The 18493-nt window shown below is 52.0% G+C and overlaps 1 protein-coding gene across 1 annotated transcript in view; it reads left to right on the forward strand.

Moving 5' to 3' along the window:
- The first annotated feature begins 17194 nt into the window (after window positions 1-17194).
- Window positions 17195-18493, forward strand: part of CRIP2 (cysteine rich protein 2) — a 49398-nt gene continuing 48099 nt past the window's right edge. Inside the window, exon 1 of the mRNA XM_082226695.1 lies at window positions 17195-17306. Coding sequence (XP_082082821.1) covers window positions 17264-17306 — 43 coding nt within the window. The 5' untranslated portion in view covers window positions 17195-17263. The remainder of the gene's footprint in view (window positions 17307-18493) is intronic.

Consider the following 18493-nt stretch of genomic DNA (forward strand, 5'->3'; position numbering starts at 1 on the left):
CTGAAGAATTTCCACGAGGCCTGAGTCTTGATGATAATCAAAATCAAAGTCTATGTGAAGGCCCCAATTGTACTTCTTTATTTCAAGTTCCTGAATTCCATAAACTCCCGGGGCCTCCACTTTTGTCTTCTGTATCTTTCGTAGGCTTAAAATGGATTTAATCCAATAGTCTCCTTGCTTGTGTTCTCCAGATGTCGGCTTCTGGTTAGTATTTTCCCACTTAACTTGTTCTCTTTCTTGTTTTGTCTTCTCCTCTTCTTTGTTTATTATTTCGAATTCAGCTGTGGGTTCTTTCTCACTCAAGTCCTCATTACATTCAGCAGAGCTACTTGTTTCAGAATTCAAGGTCATCAGTTGTTTACTCATAGCTGTAGTCTGCTCCTGTAAGGTTCCCACCAGTGAAAACATCCTTTCGATTTCTCTCAGTATCTTTCCACCCACAGCCATTGTAATTCCACAGAATTCCCCCTAGAGGGAATCTGGTTACTTAATGTTCTTTTCTCCAACAATCCTCTGTCCTGTTATTGTTTCTTTGTTTCCAACAATTTTAATTCAATTGTAACTCCTTTTAATCCGGAGAGATCTTAAATAGCAATTTTTCCACTGTTAACAGTCCATTTGACAGCTTTGACAGCTGTCAAATTCTACTCCTCTATACAGGCTCCAAAGCAGGTCGCTCCCGGGCCCGGGAGGGAGGGTTGTTTACAACAAAACAAAGTCTCTTCCAACACTCCACTCTCCTGCTCAAATTTGCCTTTCCAAATCTTGGAAGTTACTGTCTTTTTGAAACTCACCCTTTACAGGGTAGGCACTCCAGCTTAGCTCTTATATCGTTGCTCTGGATCGTCTGCAAGGGGGGGGTGGGGACTTCCTTTTAGCACACCCCCCGGTCGTCTCAAATTCAGAAGGTAAAATTTTTAAAGTTCAGTTCCAGATTACTCACGGGTTCTTTTTTTTTCAGTCCAAATTTCAAGGAAGGAAGTCAGCGCTCTCCAGTTATGGCTCGCGGCTTCGCTCAGCGGCGGTAGCGATCGACTCTCAGTGCCGCGCCGTCCCCCGTATCCCCTCCGTAGCCTTTAAAAAGGCTCTTCGCGAATCAGGGGGGGCGCTTAAGGCACCCGCCGAGTCTTCAGTCCGCAGGCTTCCGCGCCTGCGGTTTTTAAGGGTCCCCGTGTCGCCGGCACGGCAAAGACCCATCCACCGCTGAGCCGATTCCCTCCGGAGCTCGGAGGGAATCCGCCATTTCCAGATCGCGCCAACCCGGAAGTCCCCATTCTGCATCTTTGAGCTCTGGTACTTTATCGTTTTTCATAAGCATAAAATAATAAACATGTGGAAGTAAGTCATAAAAACGTTTCAAAACTCTTCTTCGACTCAGCCAACAGACTTCTATGTGGTACGGAAGATCTTCATGTTCAACATTCAACTCAGACAGAAATTCCTGAAACTGTGGTTTAGTAAGGTAAGGGACCCCTGACCATTAGGTCCAGTTGTGGCCGACTCTGGGGTTGCGGCGCTTATCTCGCTTTTTTGGCCGAGGGAGCTTCCGGGTCATGTGGCCATGACTAAGCTGCTTCTGGCAAACCAGAGCAGTGCACGGAAACGCCGTTTACCTACTGGAGCGGTACCTATTTATCTACTTGCACTTTGACGTGCTTTTGAACGGCTAGGTTGGCAGTTTAGTTTAGTGGTTTATTACAGTTTAGTGGTTTAGTACATGAGCTCTAATGAAGTTAACACAAGATACCACAGTTTTCATGACAGAGTCCAACTTCAGTGATTTTTTACAACACAGTGCTGGTTGGTGCATGAGGCAGTGTATGCCTATTGGATGTGAATGGTTGCGTTTGTCCATCTCTTGGTTAATGTGTGCAACCTCTCCTCTCATAAACCCCATCATGCTAGGAGCACCATCAGTTGTCACACTGGCTATTTTAGCCCAGTCCAGCTCCAAATCACGCATAGTTTCGTAAACTTTTTCAAATATATCCTCTCCTGTTGTTGTTCCTTTGATGGTTTGCAGTGCAGTAAGCTCCTCTGTGACTTTGAAATTATCATTTGTCCCACGAATGAAAATTAGAAATTGTGCAGAATCATGAACATCAGTGCTTTCGTCGAGTGCCAATGAAAAATAATAGTTTTTTTGAGGAGTTTTGCAAATGTTGATGCAATTCCCCCCCCCCCATTTCTTCAGTACTGTGTGTAACTGTACGTCCTGAAAGACACAGTGTACTAAATAAATCAGTCTTAAGTCTAAAGGTAATCAAAAGTCCACTGTTCGTTGAAAACCCTGCACTCGGAGTCAACTTTTCTTTTACTTGACATGATTTCCTAGGGATAGAAAATTGCTATTAGGTAAAGGTACTCCTAACCGTTAGGTCCAGTCACGGACGACTCTGGGGTTGCATGCTCATCTCGCTTTATAGGCCGAGGGAGCTGGCGTTTGTCCACAGACAGCTTCCAGCTTCCCCCTCCAAAAATGAAGGGGAAAAGTGTGTGTGTCCTATGGAGCGAATGCAGGCTTTCGCTGAAGCCTGGAGAGCAAGAGGGGTCGGTGAGCACCAATCCCTCTCACTCTCCAGGCTTCAGGAAGCTATCCGCAAGCCTGCAGAGCCCGGTGAGAGTTCCCGCCAGGCTCCGCAGGCTTGCAGACAGCTGCCTGCAGCCCGAAGTTCGGGGAGCGCGGCGCTGTGCACCCCAGGCTTAGGGCAGCTATCCGCAAGCCTGCGGAGCCCAGCGGGAGTTGTGGACAGCAGCCCGCAGCCCGAGGAGTGCGGCGCTGCGCACAAGCTGCACAAAGCCGCCGCCGCCCTGCGGAGGCTTGAAAGGCTGCCCCCGAAGCTGCGCTCCAAAGGTTCCAGGGATCTTTGAGGTTGGTGGTGGGGGAAAGCAGCGCTTCCCCCGACCGCCAGCCCCACAAGTCCGGGGGCAACGGCAAGGCTGCGCGCAGCCTTTGTGCTGTTCCCCGACCTGCTCTTGAACACACCTTGTTTTTGAGGGGGAGAACAAGAAACCCCCCCCCTTCGGTGCGTCCTATAGAGCGAAAAATACGGTATTTATCTTCTTGCACTTTGACGTGCTTTCGAACTGCTAGGTTGGCAGGAGCAGGGACCGAGCAATGGGAGCTCACCCCGTCGCGGGGATTGAAACTGCCGACCTTCTGATCGGCAAGCCCTAGGCCAGGGGTCAGCAACCCGCGGCTCTGGAGCCACATGTGGCTCTTTTACACCTTTGCCGCGACTCCGGGGCGGATACTAGCGAGGGGAGGAGGCGCATTGTGCGCCCCGACACTCCCCACTGTGGCGAGCGCTGTACTGGCTGTGACGTCGCATGGGGGCAGTGCGTGCGTTAGTCACGCACCGTCCCGACATCACCTTCCCACCCGCTGTCAGATTGGAGGGCAGCGGCACGCACGCAATGGTTTTGCGGCTCCCAGGTTTTTTTTCTTCGGAAACGGGTCCAAGTGGCTCTTTTTGTCTTAAAGGTTGCAGATCCCTGCCCTAGCCTCTGTGGTTTAACCCACAGTGCCACCCGCATCTCTATGCTCTTAGTCAAATACCAATAAATACAGAGCTACAAAAACAATATACCAGCAATAGTGACTACTAAACTAAAATACAAAAAGTCAGTGCTCAGAAATAGTGTCACATATACCACATTCTTCAGTGTATTCGACAACCCCCTGTATAAGGAGACCCAGAGATGCATTTTAATTTATAAAAGGACACAACATTCCATGCAAGGACACATGTAAAAACACCAGGCAGGCCCCACATATAACACAGAGACGCATTTTAAATAAAAGGACACAGCATTCCATGCCAGGACACAGGCCCCACAAAGATTCCACAGATGCATTTTAAATAAAAGGACATAGGTTACCTGTGCCTTGCAAGTGGCAGGGGCTGGTGGCAGCCGGATGCTGAGCAGCGCAAAAGGGCTGGCTCCGGAGAGGGACTGCTTAACATGGTGTGCAGCCAACTGCGGCTCAACAAAGTCCAGCCCCCTTCCTCCTCTAGGCAGGGCGAGGAGAAACCAGGAGGAGGCGCCGTTGCGGTGTGCGTGAGGGAGAAGGGAGGGAATGGCACAGCCTGAATGATCAGAATCCCCACGCCAATCCACGGACCATCTGTGGGCCAGATCCTGAAGGCAATTGGGCCGATTCCGGCCCGCGGCCCTTAGTTTGCTGACCCCTGCTCCAAAGAGTTCAGATTCCATTGTTCTTTGAAATACTGACTTTTTGCCATGTCTCCAGAACCCACCCCTGTTACACCTACTGTTGTAGGTGTTGTTCTACTGTCATGTAAATCATTAACAAATCATGACACCTACAGTACATTCCATATTATGGGCACTCTCAGTCCCATTACTTGAGTTATTTGGTTGTGATTGCAAAACGTTATTTGGTTGTGATTACAAAAAGTTATTGGTGAAGGAGGGGGGGGTTGGACTCAGGTTGGCAGGGGGTTGGACTCGATGGCCCTTGTGGTCTCTTCCAACTCTATGATTCTATGAAGGAGACTGATACTTCTCTTGTGTCTCGTGCCCAGGGGTCTACTAGCCGTATAAGAAACACAGCTTACAGCGCCAGCGCAACCTTTGCATTTTCTTCAGTGCAATCATAATCAGATGTAGCATTAGCACCTAGCAGGGCCCAGCAAGCATTGGGGTCCACAGCTACAGGTGCCAGTCTCAGTTTTAAATTATTTAAGAAGAATAATAATAATAATGGCACAACACTTTAAAGAGCCCCACCACGAGGCACAGCAGCTGCAGCTCCTTTCTCCACAGACCTGGCGCCGGTCCTCACTATGTATTTTGTGAAGCAGCTGTACCTTGGTCTCCTGCCTTCCACCATCCTGTGAAGAACATGTCAGTTGCAAAGTGCTGCCAGCCATGTCTCCAGTGGCTTATCTCCCCCGGTGGCACGTGTCTGCCCTCCCTCTGGGAGGAACAAGGTGCTAACCCCGAAAGTGGGTGAGTGGACCCATTGTCTGTCTCTTGCAAGAACAGCTGCTCATTCCATTCTCTCTCTATCTGCTGCCCACAGAGCATACGGACATGAGAGTTGGCACCACCTGTCACTTGGGGGAGCAGCTGCTGCTCACCCCTCCCTCTCTTGAAAGATGGGGGTGGGGGAGGAGAGGGGGCGCCAGAGCCACTTGCCCCCCTAACCTCCAGGCAGTAAGTTGCAATTCCACAGGCAATGGTCTGATCCAAGGTTCTGTGGGAATAAGTTTCCAGAACTATTTTAGTTTTTCTTGAGTGCTTCTCACTGTTTTCAGTGGGAAGCAAATTATGCTTTTGAAATATATTTGGTTCTACATTTCTTGCCCAGCTCTGACACAAGCAAACTATTCCAAAGGCAGAAAATGGCCACCAGGCATTTTCCTCACAGCACAGCTGCCTTTGCAGTTAGGCTATACACTCATAATGCATCCAGTAGGAACACTCTCTCAGAAACAGCTCCTTTGGTTCTCCCTCCCAAAGTGCTCTCTCCTCCTCCCCTCTGGCTGCTGTCTTGATAGCCAATCAGAGAAAGGCTCTAGCCCTCTGGTGGAATTCTGAGGGACTGCATCACCAGCCCGGCCAGGCTCTGCTATCTGTCACAGAGCTGCAGCCCAAGATAGGAATAATAATAATAATAATAATAATAATAATAATAATAATAATTTTTATACCCCGCCCTCCCCAGCCAAGGCCAGGCTCAGAGCGGCGAATAGAGGTGGTCCGGGAACACCTGGTGATTTAAACGAATTCAGATCTCCAGGGCCTGATGAGCTGCAGCCAAGGGTACCAAAGCAGTTTGTGGATATAATCTCAGAGTCTTTGTCTATGTTCTTTAAGAATTCTTGGAGAACAGGGGAGGTCCCTGCAGACTGGAGATGGGCAAATGTCCCCATGTTCAAAAAGTGGGAAAAAGAAGACCCAGGTAACTGGGTACGTTTCCAAGCACAATTCAAAGTGTTGGTGCTGACCTTTAAAGCCCTAAACAGCCTCGGTCATACAGCTGTCATACAGTGGTTCTGCTCCATCCTCCTGGGTCGTGTTCAGAAAGTGGTGGTGGGGGATGAGTGTTCAGACCCCTGGGCTCTCACTTGTGGGGTGCCTCAGGGTTCTGTCCTCTCCCCCATGCTTTTCAACATCTACATGACGCCGCTGGGAGAGATCATCAGGAGGTTTGGGCTGGGTGTTCATCAGTATGCAGATGACACCCAGCTCTACCTCTCCTTTAAATCAGAACCAGTGAAGGCGGTGAAGGTCCTGTGTGAGTGCCTGGAGGCTGTTGGAGGATGGATGGCGGCTAACAGATTGAGGTTGAATCCTGACAAGACAGAAGTACTGTTTTTGGGGGACAGGGGGCAGGCGGGTGTGGGGGATTCCCTGGTCCTGAATGGGGTAACTGTGCCCCTGAAGGACCAGGTGCGCAGCCTGGGAGTCATTTTGGACTCACAGCTGTCCATGGAGGCACAGGTCAAATCCGTGTCCAGGGCAGCTGTTTACCAGCTCCATCTGGTACACAGGCTGAGACCCTATCTGCCTGCGGACTGTCTCGCCAGAGTGGTGCATGCTCTGGTTATCTCCCGCTTGGACTACTGCAATGCACTCTACGTGGGGCTACCTTTGAAAGTGACCCGGAAACTACAACTAATTCAGAACGTGGCAGCCAGTCTGGTGACTGGGAGTGGCTGCCAAGACTATATAACACCGGTCTTGAAAGACCTACATTGGCTCCCAGTACGTTTCCGAGCACAATTCAAAGTGTTGGTGCTGACCTTTAAAGCCCTAAACGGCCTCAGTTCAGTATATCTGAAGGAGTGCCTCCACCCCCATCATTCTGCCCAGACACTGAGGTCCAGCACTGAGGGCCTTCTGCCGGTTCCCTCACAGTGAGAAGCCATGTTACAGGGAACCAGGCAGAGGGCCTTCTCGGTAGTGGCGCCCTCCCTGTGGAACGCTGTCCCACCAGATGTCAAAGAGAACAACTACTATCAGACTTTTAGAAGACATCTGAAGGCAGCCCTGCTTAGGGAAGGTTTTAATGTTTGATGTTTTACAGTATTTTAATATTTTTTTGGAAGCCGCCCAGAGTGGCTGGGGAAGCCCAGCCAGATGGGCAGGGTATAAATTGTTGTTGTTGTTGTTGTTTTTATTATTATTATTATTATTATTATTATTATTATTATTATTATTATTATTTATTATTACCCACAATTGGTTTTCTATGTCAAGCCTCATTAAGTAACCTAATTGTTTTTTTTTTAAGAGTACAGATGGACTTCTATAATTAAGTATTCAACTGCTTTACTTAGACTTGAAAGACTTGATAAAGATGAAAGAAGAAACAAGACAGCGCTTGTTAATATGACGCAGCACGGAAAAATGAGAATTCCTCCCTTTTTTGAGGGAAGCAGGAAATATTTGCTGGCTGACTTTACAATGACTTGAGATAACAATTTGGGACAACATATTGTGCAGCTGTTTGCAGAAGTTTTTCATTATGAGCAAGAGAGAAGGCTGAATGGATGTCCAGCAGCCCCCCCCCCGGGCCCGGGGGGGGGGTTGTGTGGTCTCCGAGAGGCTGATCAATCGCCAAATGACTTATATCTGTGGAATACAGTTCATTTACATTGCAATACTGCAAACAGTATGCTCAACAATTTACAGCAATAAGTTAACAATGTGGAAGCTACTATGTTATTAAATCTCAAACGAAAAGCTTGGACAACAGCCTGGATTGGAATGATGTAACAACTTCGGAGTTGCTGCATCATTAAACTTCAGACGATAGACTTGGACAACAGCCTGGAATGGAAGACTGGAATGGTGTCAGGGAAAGCTGCACTGGCAGTTGAAATATATATATACAGTTGAATATACACACACACACACACACACACACACACACACAAATAAAGCTGTATTAGACGGATGAAAGGATATATGATTTCTGACATGACTGAGAATCGCAGAACCAGGGACAGAACTTTAAAGTGTTAAGATAGAGATGTGGAAAATATGAAAACAAGAAGAAGAAGGCAGGAATGAAGATACTGGAGATACACTTCAAAGGTCCAGACTGTGGGGACCCCCCAAAAAAATTATAATTAGTATTTTTCGCTCTATTGGACGCACCGGACCACAGGACGCACCTAGTTTTTAGAGGGGGAAATCAAGGGAAAAAATATTATCCCTCCCCCCAGCCCCAAAGAGCAACGGACAGGCTGCGCGCAGCCTGTCTGCTTCTCCCAGAGCTTCTTGGGGCTGCGGGGGAAGCCCGGGTTCCCCCCCCCAGCCCCAAAGAGCAAAGAAGCCAAGACAGCGCGCGGGATCCATAGCCGCGCAACCTCTCCAGCCAGGAGCTAAACCTCTCCAGCGCGGCTAAAGAAGAAGACAAGGCAGTCCAGGGCAGGCACTCACTGCCCTGGCTTCCTCTTTAGCCTTGCACAGCATCTTTAGTCTTGCACAACGGGATGGATTGCGCCCGCTGTCCACCGGGGCTGGACTAGATGACTCCTGGGGTTCCCTTCCAACCTTGCAATTCTATGACCTCGGAAGGTGTTTGGGGTCTCCACCACTGGAGGCTTTTAAGCAGCGGTTGGGGGACCATCTGCCTGGCGTTCTTTAGCTGTGATTCCTACATTGTGAGGGGGCTGGGCTAGATGACCCTCAGGTGGCCATCCCAACTCTATACAGTCCTACAGTTCTGCAGCAGGAGATCCACAGCCACTTAGAATCATAGGATCATAGAATCATAGAGTTGGAATAGACCACAAGGGCCATCGAGTCCAACCCCCTGCCAAGCAGGAAACACCATCAGAGCACTTCACACAATGCCCACACCATCAGAGCACTTCACACAATGCCCACTCCCAATTTTCATCTGAGAGACATGTGGCTTCAGTGTCTAGGTAGGTACCCCCCTACTTGCCACACTTCCCCCACCCCACATAAGCTGAGGGAATTCCTGCCCAGAGAAGCTCCCAGGTGAGGCAAGGGTTAAGATCTACCTCTGGTAGATCTCTTGCGGCTGGAGAGGAACGCAAGTCTAAAGAGGAAGCCAGTGCAGCGAACGGGATGGATTGCGCTCCCTGCCCTGGCTTCCTCTTTAGCCTTGCGAAGCCTCTCCCCCCCCCCCCAGAGCCGCGCAAGTCTAAAGGGGAAGCCAGGCAGTGAACGGGATGGATCGCGCTCGCTGCCCTGGCTTCCTCTTTAGCCTTGCGAAGCCTCCTCCCCCCCCCCTGGAGAGGCGCGCAAGTCTAAAGAGGAAGCCAGGGCAGCGAACGGGATGGATCGCGCTCCCTGCCCTGGCTTCCTCTTTAGCCTTGCGAAGCCTCCTCCCTCCCCCACCCCTGGAGAGGCGCGCAAGTCTAAAGAGGAAGCCAGGGCAGCGAACGGGATGGATCACGCTCCCTGCCCTGGCTTCCTCTTTGGCCTTGCGAAGCCTCCCCCCCCCTGGAGAGGCGCGCAAGTCTAAAGAGGAAGCCAGGGCAGCGAACGGGATGGATCGCGCTCGCTGCCCTGGCTTACTCTTTAGCCTTGCGAAGCCTCCCACCCCCACCACCCCCGCTGGAGAGGCGCGCAAGTCTAAAGAGGAAGCCAGGGCAGCGAACGGGATGGATCGCGCTCCCTGCCCTGGCTTCCTCTTTAGCCTTGCGAAGCCTCCCCCCCCCCCCGGAGAGGCGTGCAAGTCTAAAGAGGAAGCCAGGGCAGCGAACGGGATGGATCGCGCTCCCTGCCCTGGCTTCCTCTTTAGCCTTGCGAAGCCTCCTCCCCCCCCCCCGGAGAGACGCGCAAGTCTAAAGAGGAAGCCAGGGCAGCGAACGGGATGGATCACGCTCCCTGCCCTGGCTTCCTCTTTACCCTTGCGAAGCCTCCCACCCCCACCACCCCCGCTGGAGAGGCGCGCAAGTCTAAAGAGGAAGCCAGGGCAGCGAACGGGATGGATCGCGCTCCCTGCCCTGGCTTCCTCTTTAGCCTTGCGAAGCCTCCTCCCCCCCCCCCCGGAGAGGCGTGCAAGTCTAAAGAGGAAGCCAGGGCAGCGAACGGGATGGATCGCGCTCCCTGCCCTGGCTTCCTCTTTAGCCTTGCGAAGCCTCCTCCCCCCCCCCCCGGAGAGGCGTGCAAGTCTAAAGAGGAAGCCAGGGCAGCGAACGGGATGGATCGCGCTCACTGCCCTGGCTTCCTCTTTAGCCTTGCGAAGCCTCCTCCCTCCCCCCCCCCGGAGAGACGCGCAAGTCTAAAGAGGAAGCCAGGGCAGCGAACGGGATGGATCGCGCTCGCTGCCCTGGCTTACTCTTTAGCCTTGCGAAGCCTCCCACCCCCACCACCCCCGCTGGAGAGGCGCGCAAGTCTAAAGAGGAAGCCAGGGCAGCGAACGGGATGGATCGCGCTCCCTGCCCTGGCTTCCTCTTTAGCCTTGCGAAGCCTCCTCCCCCCCCCCGGAGAGGCGTGCAAGTCTAAAGAGGAAGCCAGGGCAGCGAACGGGATGGATCGCGCTCACTGCCCTGGCTTCCTCTTTAGCCTTGCGAAGCCTCCTCCCTCCCCCCCCCCCGGAGAGACGCGCAAGTCTAAAGAGGAAGCCAGGGCAGCGAACGGGATGGATCACGCTCCCTGCCCTGACTTCCTCTTTAGCCTTGCGAAGCCTCCTCCCTCCCCCACCCCTGGAGAGGCGCGCAAGTCTAAAGAGGAAGCCAGGGCAGCGAACGGGATGGATCGCGCTCCCTGCCCTGGCTTCCTCTTTGGCCTTGCGAAGCCTCCCCCCCCCCGGAGAGGCGCGCAAGTCTAAAGAGGAAGCCAGGGCAGCGAACGGGATGGATCGCGTTCGCTGCCCTGGCTTACTCTTTAGCCTTGCGAAGCCTCCCACCCCCGCTGGAGAGGCACGCAAGTCTAAAGAGGAAGCCAGGGCAGCGAACGGGATGGATCGCGCTCCCTGCCCTGGCTTCCTCTTTAGCCTTGCGAAGCCTCCTCCCTCCCCCCCCCCGGAGAGGCGTGCAAGTCTAAAGAGGAAGCCAGGGCAGCGAACGGGATGGATCGCGCTCACTGCCCTGGCTTCCTCTTTAGCCTTGCGAAGCCTCCCCCCGGCTGGAGAGGTTGTGCAAGGCTTTTCTAGAGGAGGGAGAAGGGACTGACTGGCGGCGTCAGTCCCTTCTCCCTCTTGGGGAAAAGCCCGCAAGAGCCGCGCGAAGCTTGTGTGGGGCTCTTGAGGGCTTTTCCTGCCTGCCTCCTCCCTGCATTCGCTCCATAGGAAGCACAGACTTTTCCCCTTAGTTTTTAAGACTGGAAAAGTGCGTCCTATGGTGCGAAAAATACGGTAATAATTCGGACAGTAATTTGGTCGTTTTTTATTTTAGTTTATTTTTTTTTAATTGGATTATGATATGGATATATTAATTGGCTGTTTTTATTGTAAAATCAATAAAAATGATTTAAAAAACAACAACAAAGACGCACAAAGGGGGTGCCGCCTGACTGATAACAAAGCTGGTGTAGCTCAAGCGTATGAGGCAGCTTGTGAACCTCAAAGTTACCAAGAAGTATGGTATTAGAGTTGCTATGAGAAGAAGCTTTGCTCTGCGAAGGGGCAATGAAAGAAGAGATGCAATCTCTTCAGGAGCACGAGGTGTTCACATCCACTTCGCTGCCAAAAGGCGGTGGGGTGTAGAAGGGTATTCAAGTTAAAGCCTCTTGCTTCAGGCAGATTTAAACACAAGGCATGCCTGGTAGCAAAGTGTTTTTCCCAGAGGCCAGGGCTTGACTTTGATGAGGTGTTTGCACCTACTGCATGGAGGGAGAGCATGCACTTGCTCCTCGCCATTGCAGCAAAACGCAAGTACAAAGTCAATCATTTTTATATCCAGACTGCATATCTGAATACAAACCTGGAGGAAGAGCTGTATATGTCTGAAGCGCCAGGTTTTGAGACAGGCGCAGATAAGGTGTATAGGTTACACAAAGTTCTGTATGGCTTACGCCAGTCTGCCTACAATTGGAACAAGTGCTTGGACAAAACCCTGGTATCTTTAGGGTTTAAACGCAGCATAGCTGACAACTGCATGTATGTTCATGGGGCAGGAGAGAAGCAGGAATTCTGTTTGGTTTTCATTGATGACCTTTTGCGTATGGCAAAAGAAAACAATCAAATCAAAAGATTTTCCACACAACTGGGCAAGAAATTCAAGGTTAAAGATTTGGGTTGTGTTCAAACTTACTTGGGCGTGGATGTGTGCAGGGCTACTGATGGCAGCTTTCTGCTGAGCCAGAAAACTAAGATTGTGCAGCTGCTGGCAAGGTATGGCATGCAGAACTGCAAAAGTGCAAAAACTTTGCAAAATCGTTGCAGGAGATCTTGGGGTCTTTACAAGGCCCCAAAGGTAAAGGTGGTTCCATTAAATTGCGAACCACCTGAAAGAGTCTCCTGCTACTATTTTCTGCAGATGCAATACAGGCAGTAAGAAAGTCTTCTTCACCGTCACCATCGCCTCTTGGTAGGCTCGAGATTGAGCTCTAACCCATGTCTGGTCCGATTCAGAGTGAGTTTTCCACCACCAGCGCTCTAGCATTTCAGCGATTATTTCAACACCCTCAGCTCTGTGGGAAATCATGGGGCTGTCCGGGCTCCATGCAATCAGAGAGGATGCATCAGAGCCAGACAGTCAATAGCCCTGGTTAACTCCATATTCCAATGGGTCACCAGGGAATCAGCTGAAAGGCCATCAACATGGGATAAAGCATCCCCTACCACTCTCTGTAAACCATTTGGATCCATTAAGTGGTAGGGGCGAACCATCCAAATTGGTCCCACCTCCCTGCAGAGGGGAAGGGTTGCGGAGAAGTCCAGTTGCACCAGGAAGTGATCTGACCATGGCACTACTTTTGTTTCACATTTACTTAGTGTCAGATCACCCACACCACTAGAGGTGAACACCAGGTCTAAGGCATGTCCATGACTATGTGTTGGGCCAGACGTATTCAGGGACAGCCCTATGGAGGCCACGCTTCCCACGATGTCCTGAGTGGCCCCTTGTAAGGTCGTGTCGGCATGGATGTTAAAATCCCCTAGGTGTCTCCAGGAGAACATCTGCCATGACCTGAAACAGCTCAGGCAGGGAATCCCTGGTGCAGCAGGGAGGTCGGTACACCAAAAGGAATCCTGCTCCAACTGGTGGTGGTCGAAGGTGGTCGAGTGAAGAGGTTCCATGAATACCTCTACGGCAGGACTTTCGACCTCATCACCAACCACAAGCCGCTCCTGGGCCTCCTCGCTGGTGATCGACCAACTCCACCAGTCCTCTCACCGCGCATGCTGCGATGGACTGTTTTCCTGCCTGCCTACCACTATCAGATCGTCCATCGCCCGGGAAAATCAATGGGCCATGCCAATGCCCTCAGCTGTTGCCCTCTTCCAGTGTTTGTGGAAGACCCGGCTCCTGCTTCATCGCTCCTCCTGATTGAAGATCTTCCTGCAGCGCCTGTATCGGCTGCTACCGTGGCCTCCGCATCTGCCCAGGATTGCACCATCAGCCGTGTGCTCAACTGGGTGTGGAGGGGGTGGCCACAAGGGCCTTTTGCATCAGAGTTCCAGCCGTTTGCAACCAGACAACATGAACTCTTGGCTCATCGCGGCTGTCTGCTGTGGGGAGACCGTGTCGTGATTCCCCAAAGACTCAAAGATTAGTCAAAATGAAGGCGTTGGCTTGGTGTTACGTCTGGTGGCCTAACATGGACGATGCCATCACTGCCTGGGTTTCCGCCTGTCAAGCATGCCAAGAATCGAGGCGTGCGCCACCGGCAGCTAAGGGACAAACCTGGGAGATGCCCAAGACACCAGGGTCGAGGGTGCACATCGATCTTGCTGGCCCCTTTCACGGCTGGACCTTTATGGTAGTGGTGGATGCCTATTCCAAATGGCTGGAGGTGGCTCTGATGCCCTCCCCCACTACCTAGGCCATTATCCGGGTGCTGTGAGGCCTGTTTGCAAAGCATGGGTGTCCTGATGTCCTTGTCTCCGACAACGGACCACAGTTCGCGCCAGGCACTTTTGAGACTGGGCATCCACCATGCCCGAATGGCACCATTTCATCCATCCAGCAACGAGCAAGCAGAGAGAATGGTGTGCTCAGAAAAAGAGGCACTGGCGTGCCTGGACCAGGGAGACTGGCACGAGCGAGTCGCTGAATACTTGTTTGTGCAACACATCACACCTCATGCCGCCACAGGGCGGAGTCCTGCCGAACTACTTATGGTCCGCCACCTCAGATCTCCTCTTGACCAGCTGCACCCGGACTTTGCCGTGGCCGAACCCCCGGGCTGTGCTAACGCTTTCCTTTGTTCCAGGAAACCAGGTCTTTGCCTGGAATTTTGTGGGGGGCATTCCTTGGGTGCCAGCCACAGTAGTGGGAGTCACTGGACCTCGCTCGTACCAGGTGGCACTCGAAAATGGAGGTTTGTGGCGCTGGCACATAGACCAGCTTAGGCGCAGGGTTGGGGATTTGGACACTACCGCGGTGCCCCCAACCGCGCTTGTGGCTCCGTAACAGACACTTACAGATGGTGAGGCTCCACCTACATCTCTTTTGCAGACTGCAGGCGGGGAGCCGAACCAAGCCGTTTCAGAGGGTCTGCCGAACTCCCCATAGACTCAGAACCCAAAGGGTGCTCATCAATGGTTCCTCTTCATCCTGGAGAAGAGTGACTAGTGGGGTGCCACAGGGTTCTGTCTTGGGCCCGGTCTTATTCAACATCTTTATCAACGACTTGGATGATGGACTCAAGGGCATCCTGATCAAATTTGCAGATGACACCAAACTGGGAGCGGTGGCTAACACCCCAGGACAGGATCACACTTCAAAACGACCTTGACAGATTAGAGAACTGGGCCAAAACAAACAAGATGAATTTTAACAGGGAGAAATGTAAAGTATTGCACTTGGGCAAAAAAAATGAGAGGCACAAATACAAGATGGGTGACACCTGGCTTGAGAGCAGTACATGTGAAAAGGATCTAGGAGTCTTGGTTGACCACAAACTTGACATGAGCCAACAGTGTGACGCGGCAGCTAAAAAAGCCAATGCAATTCTGGGCTGCATCAATAGGAGTATAGTATCTAGATCAAGGGAAGTAATAGTGCCACTGTATTCTGCTCTGGTCACACCTCACCTGGAGTACTGTGTCCAGTTCTGGGCGCCACAGTTCAAGAAGGACACTGACAAACTGGAACGTGTCCAGAGGAGGGCAACCAAAATGGTCAAAGGCCTGGAAACGATGCCTTATGAGGAACGGCTAAGGGAGCTGGGCATGTTTAGCCTGGAGAAGAGGAGGTTAAGGGGTGATATGATAGCCATGTTCAAATATATAAAAGGATGTCACATAGAGGCGGGAGAAAGGTTGTTTTCTGCTGCTCCAGAGAAGCGGACACGGAGCAATGGATCCGAACTACAAGAAAGAAGATTCCACCTGAACATTAGGAAGAACTTCCTGACAGTAAGAGCTGTTTGACAGTGGAATTTGCTGCCAAGGAGTGTGGTGGAGTCTCCTACTTTGGAGGTCTTTAAGCAGAGGCTTGACAACCATATGTCAGGAGTGCTCTGATGGGGTTTCCTGCTTGGCAGGGGGTTGGACTTGATGGCCCTTGTGGTCTCTTCCAACTCTAGGATTCTATGAGATCACTGCTGTGCCTGACATTCCAACTCCACTCGCAGAGGTTCCACCCACAGCAGCGGATCCAGGGGACTTGGGTTCAATGCCACCTAGGGTTGCGCCACAGCCTCAGCAAGAATTGGGTGACCCCCCCGGACCTGGGTACCAGTCCCCGCCGGTCCAGCAGAGTTTCCAAGCACCCAACCTATTTAAAGGACTATGTTGTTGGACATGGAACACTGTTGGTCTAATGGAAGTGAGTGAAATGTAACCGATATGCTTTTTTGCCTAATTGAACCATTATGTGTAGTGTTGTATGTATATAAGGAAACTATTACGATTGTAACTAAAAATAAATAATAATAATAATTTTTTTTTATTTATATCCCGCTCTCCCTAGCTGAAGCCGGGCTCAGGGCGGCTAACAATAATAAAATAATACAACATTCTAAAATCATTTCATTATAAAATTAATTCAAATCAAATTGATGGCAACCATTGGGCTACAGTTCTGTGAAGCAAAAACTAACGCCTTATCTCAGTGGGAATGGGTGTTATGTACTGAAGTTCTCACCCTGGGCCAGCTGGGGGATTCGGTAGATATAGTTTTCACTTATTTGCATATGCAAATAAGGAATTGAAAGTGACATTCAGTGATTGGATCATTACAGAAAGTTGTTACTGTTGTCATGTAGTTGAGCTCTGTATAAGCAGGTTGGCTGAACCCTTCAGCTCTGTTCTGTTCTGTGAATAAACGAGCTGTCTGAAGAATTGCTGTGTCGTCTGATATGTTCACCCACAACTTAACACCACGAACTGCTTAAGGACATTTTAAAACACATTAGACACTTGGAACAGGGAAGCAATAGCAGAACAACCCCCGCACTTCCCCAAGATTTTGTTCCAAATGAGTCCAGCCCAGGGACTGGACTTAGGCAGGAAGATGGGAGACACCTTGCTTGCCAGTAGTTCATGTGAAAAGGATCTAGGTGGGGGTCTTATTAGGCCACAAGCTGAACATGAGTGGACAATGTCATACAGCAGCAAAAAAAGCTAATGCTCTTCTAGGCTGCATCAAACAGAAGTCGAGAGTCCAGATGAAGGACCATTCTATTCTGCCTTGGTCAGACCACACCTGGAATACTGTGTCCAATTTAAGGAGGAAGGTGCGCAGAGGAGCGCCACCAAGATGTTCAAGGGTCTGGAAACCAAGCCTTGAGAGGAACAGCTGGAGGGGCTGGGTGAAGACGAGCCGGAGGGAGATAGGATAACCTCGAGGGCTGTCCCATGGAAGAGGGAACCAGCCCCGGGCGAGGGAAGGGCACCGCCGCCTGCCTCTCCTTCGCCGGCTTCTCCGGGGGGGGGGGGCTCTTCCCGGAGAGGCGCGCCCCGCGGGAAGCGGCGCCCAGCGCAGCCGCCGCCCTGCCCCGCCCCGCCCCGCCCGTCCCTCCGGCTGCTGGGTGGGGGGGGCGCTCCCCGCCCGCCCGCGCCACGGGCCCCGCCCCCTCTCGGTCCGGGCGGAGCGCGCAGCCAATGGGCGCGGGCGGAGGCGGGGCGCGGCGGGCGGGCGGGCGGCGGCGCCGGAGACGCTCCACTCTGTCGCTCGTCCGCCTCGCGCACGCCATGGCATCCAAGTGCCCCAAGTGCGACAAGACCGTCTACTTCGGTGAGTGGCTCCTTCCTCGCCTCCATCCCTCCCCAAGACGCGCCCGCCAGAGCGAAGATACTGGCTGCCGCGCCCGGGCGCTCTGCCCATGCTCAGAGGCCATGCCCGGGCGGGGACAAAGCAGAGGAAGCCGGCGGGCGGCGCCTTGGCGAGCTTTGCGCTTAGCCACGCCTTCGGTGGCTCCTCGGGCGTGCGCGGTCCCCTGGCCGCGCCATCCTCTTCTTGCCCCCGGGCCCGAAGAAGCTGCTTCTGGGCTCGATGGAGCCTCCCTCTGCAGAGGCAGTCTAGCGCGGAGCAGCGGGCCCGCCTTGCCAGTGCCCAGAAGCAGATAGGCGGCCGCTCTGGGGATCTGCCGGGACCGGATGGGATGCTCTTCTGCAACAGCCAAACCTCAAGCCGCTCCACTGGTCCAAATGTACGGAAAATACTTTCTCGTTATCGAATCCTTTGCTCTCGCAGGCCTCCTCCTCCTCCAATCATTTCTCCTTGTCAAAAATTCACTTTCCCACCCGGCGCATTCATTCCTGCCAGATTCCCTCTCCTACTGAAAGAAAACAGTGGACGTGTCTTCTTCATTCTTACAGAACTCAGATTGTTGCTAGGTTACCCGCTCCTCTTTTGAGCACAGGGCTAATCATGCAGATGTCTCCTAAACAAAATGGTCAATTAAAAATGAGCAGCAAGAACAGGCCGGTGGGTGTGTGAGAGAGAGAGAGAGAGAGAGTTGGGTGAAACCGTTTGCTAAGAGCGTGTCGAGTGTGTTGGCGGTTGTAGAAAAGTGGAGCCACTCCCCGGCTTCACCCCATCCCACTTAGCATACCATAGGCTTGCAGTGAGCGGCTGCTACTGGCTCGTTCCCATTTTTTGTTGTTATTGGAAGCTGTTTCTAGGCATGCAGTGCAGGTGCCTGAGGTCAAGGAATTGAGAGGCATCCTGCATCCTTCTTTAGAACCTCTGTGGCCAAGAGCAGGACAGAGATAACTGGAGCTTCAGTGGGATGCAGTGGGGCTCCCCATGCATAGAACCACACATTAATTTTGTATATTGCACGAGAGTTTGGAAATCCAATGTCCAGGCAGGACCATAGCTAGGGGGTGGCAAGGTGGGCCCCGCCAGGGGCGCCGGCGATTGGGGGGCACAAAATTGGCTAAAAATATGTCCATAAATATAAATATTGATTATTGCCT

Source organism: Podarcis vaucheri, assembly GCF_965113315.1.
Source record: "Podarcis vaucheri genome assembly, chromosome: 6".
NCBI classification, from domain to species: domain Eukaryota; kingdom Metazoa; phylum Chordata; class Lepidosauria; order Squamata; family Lacertidae; genus Podarcis; species Podarcis vaucheri.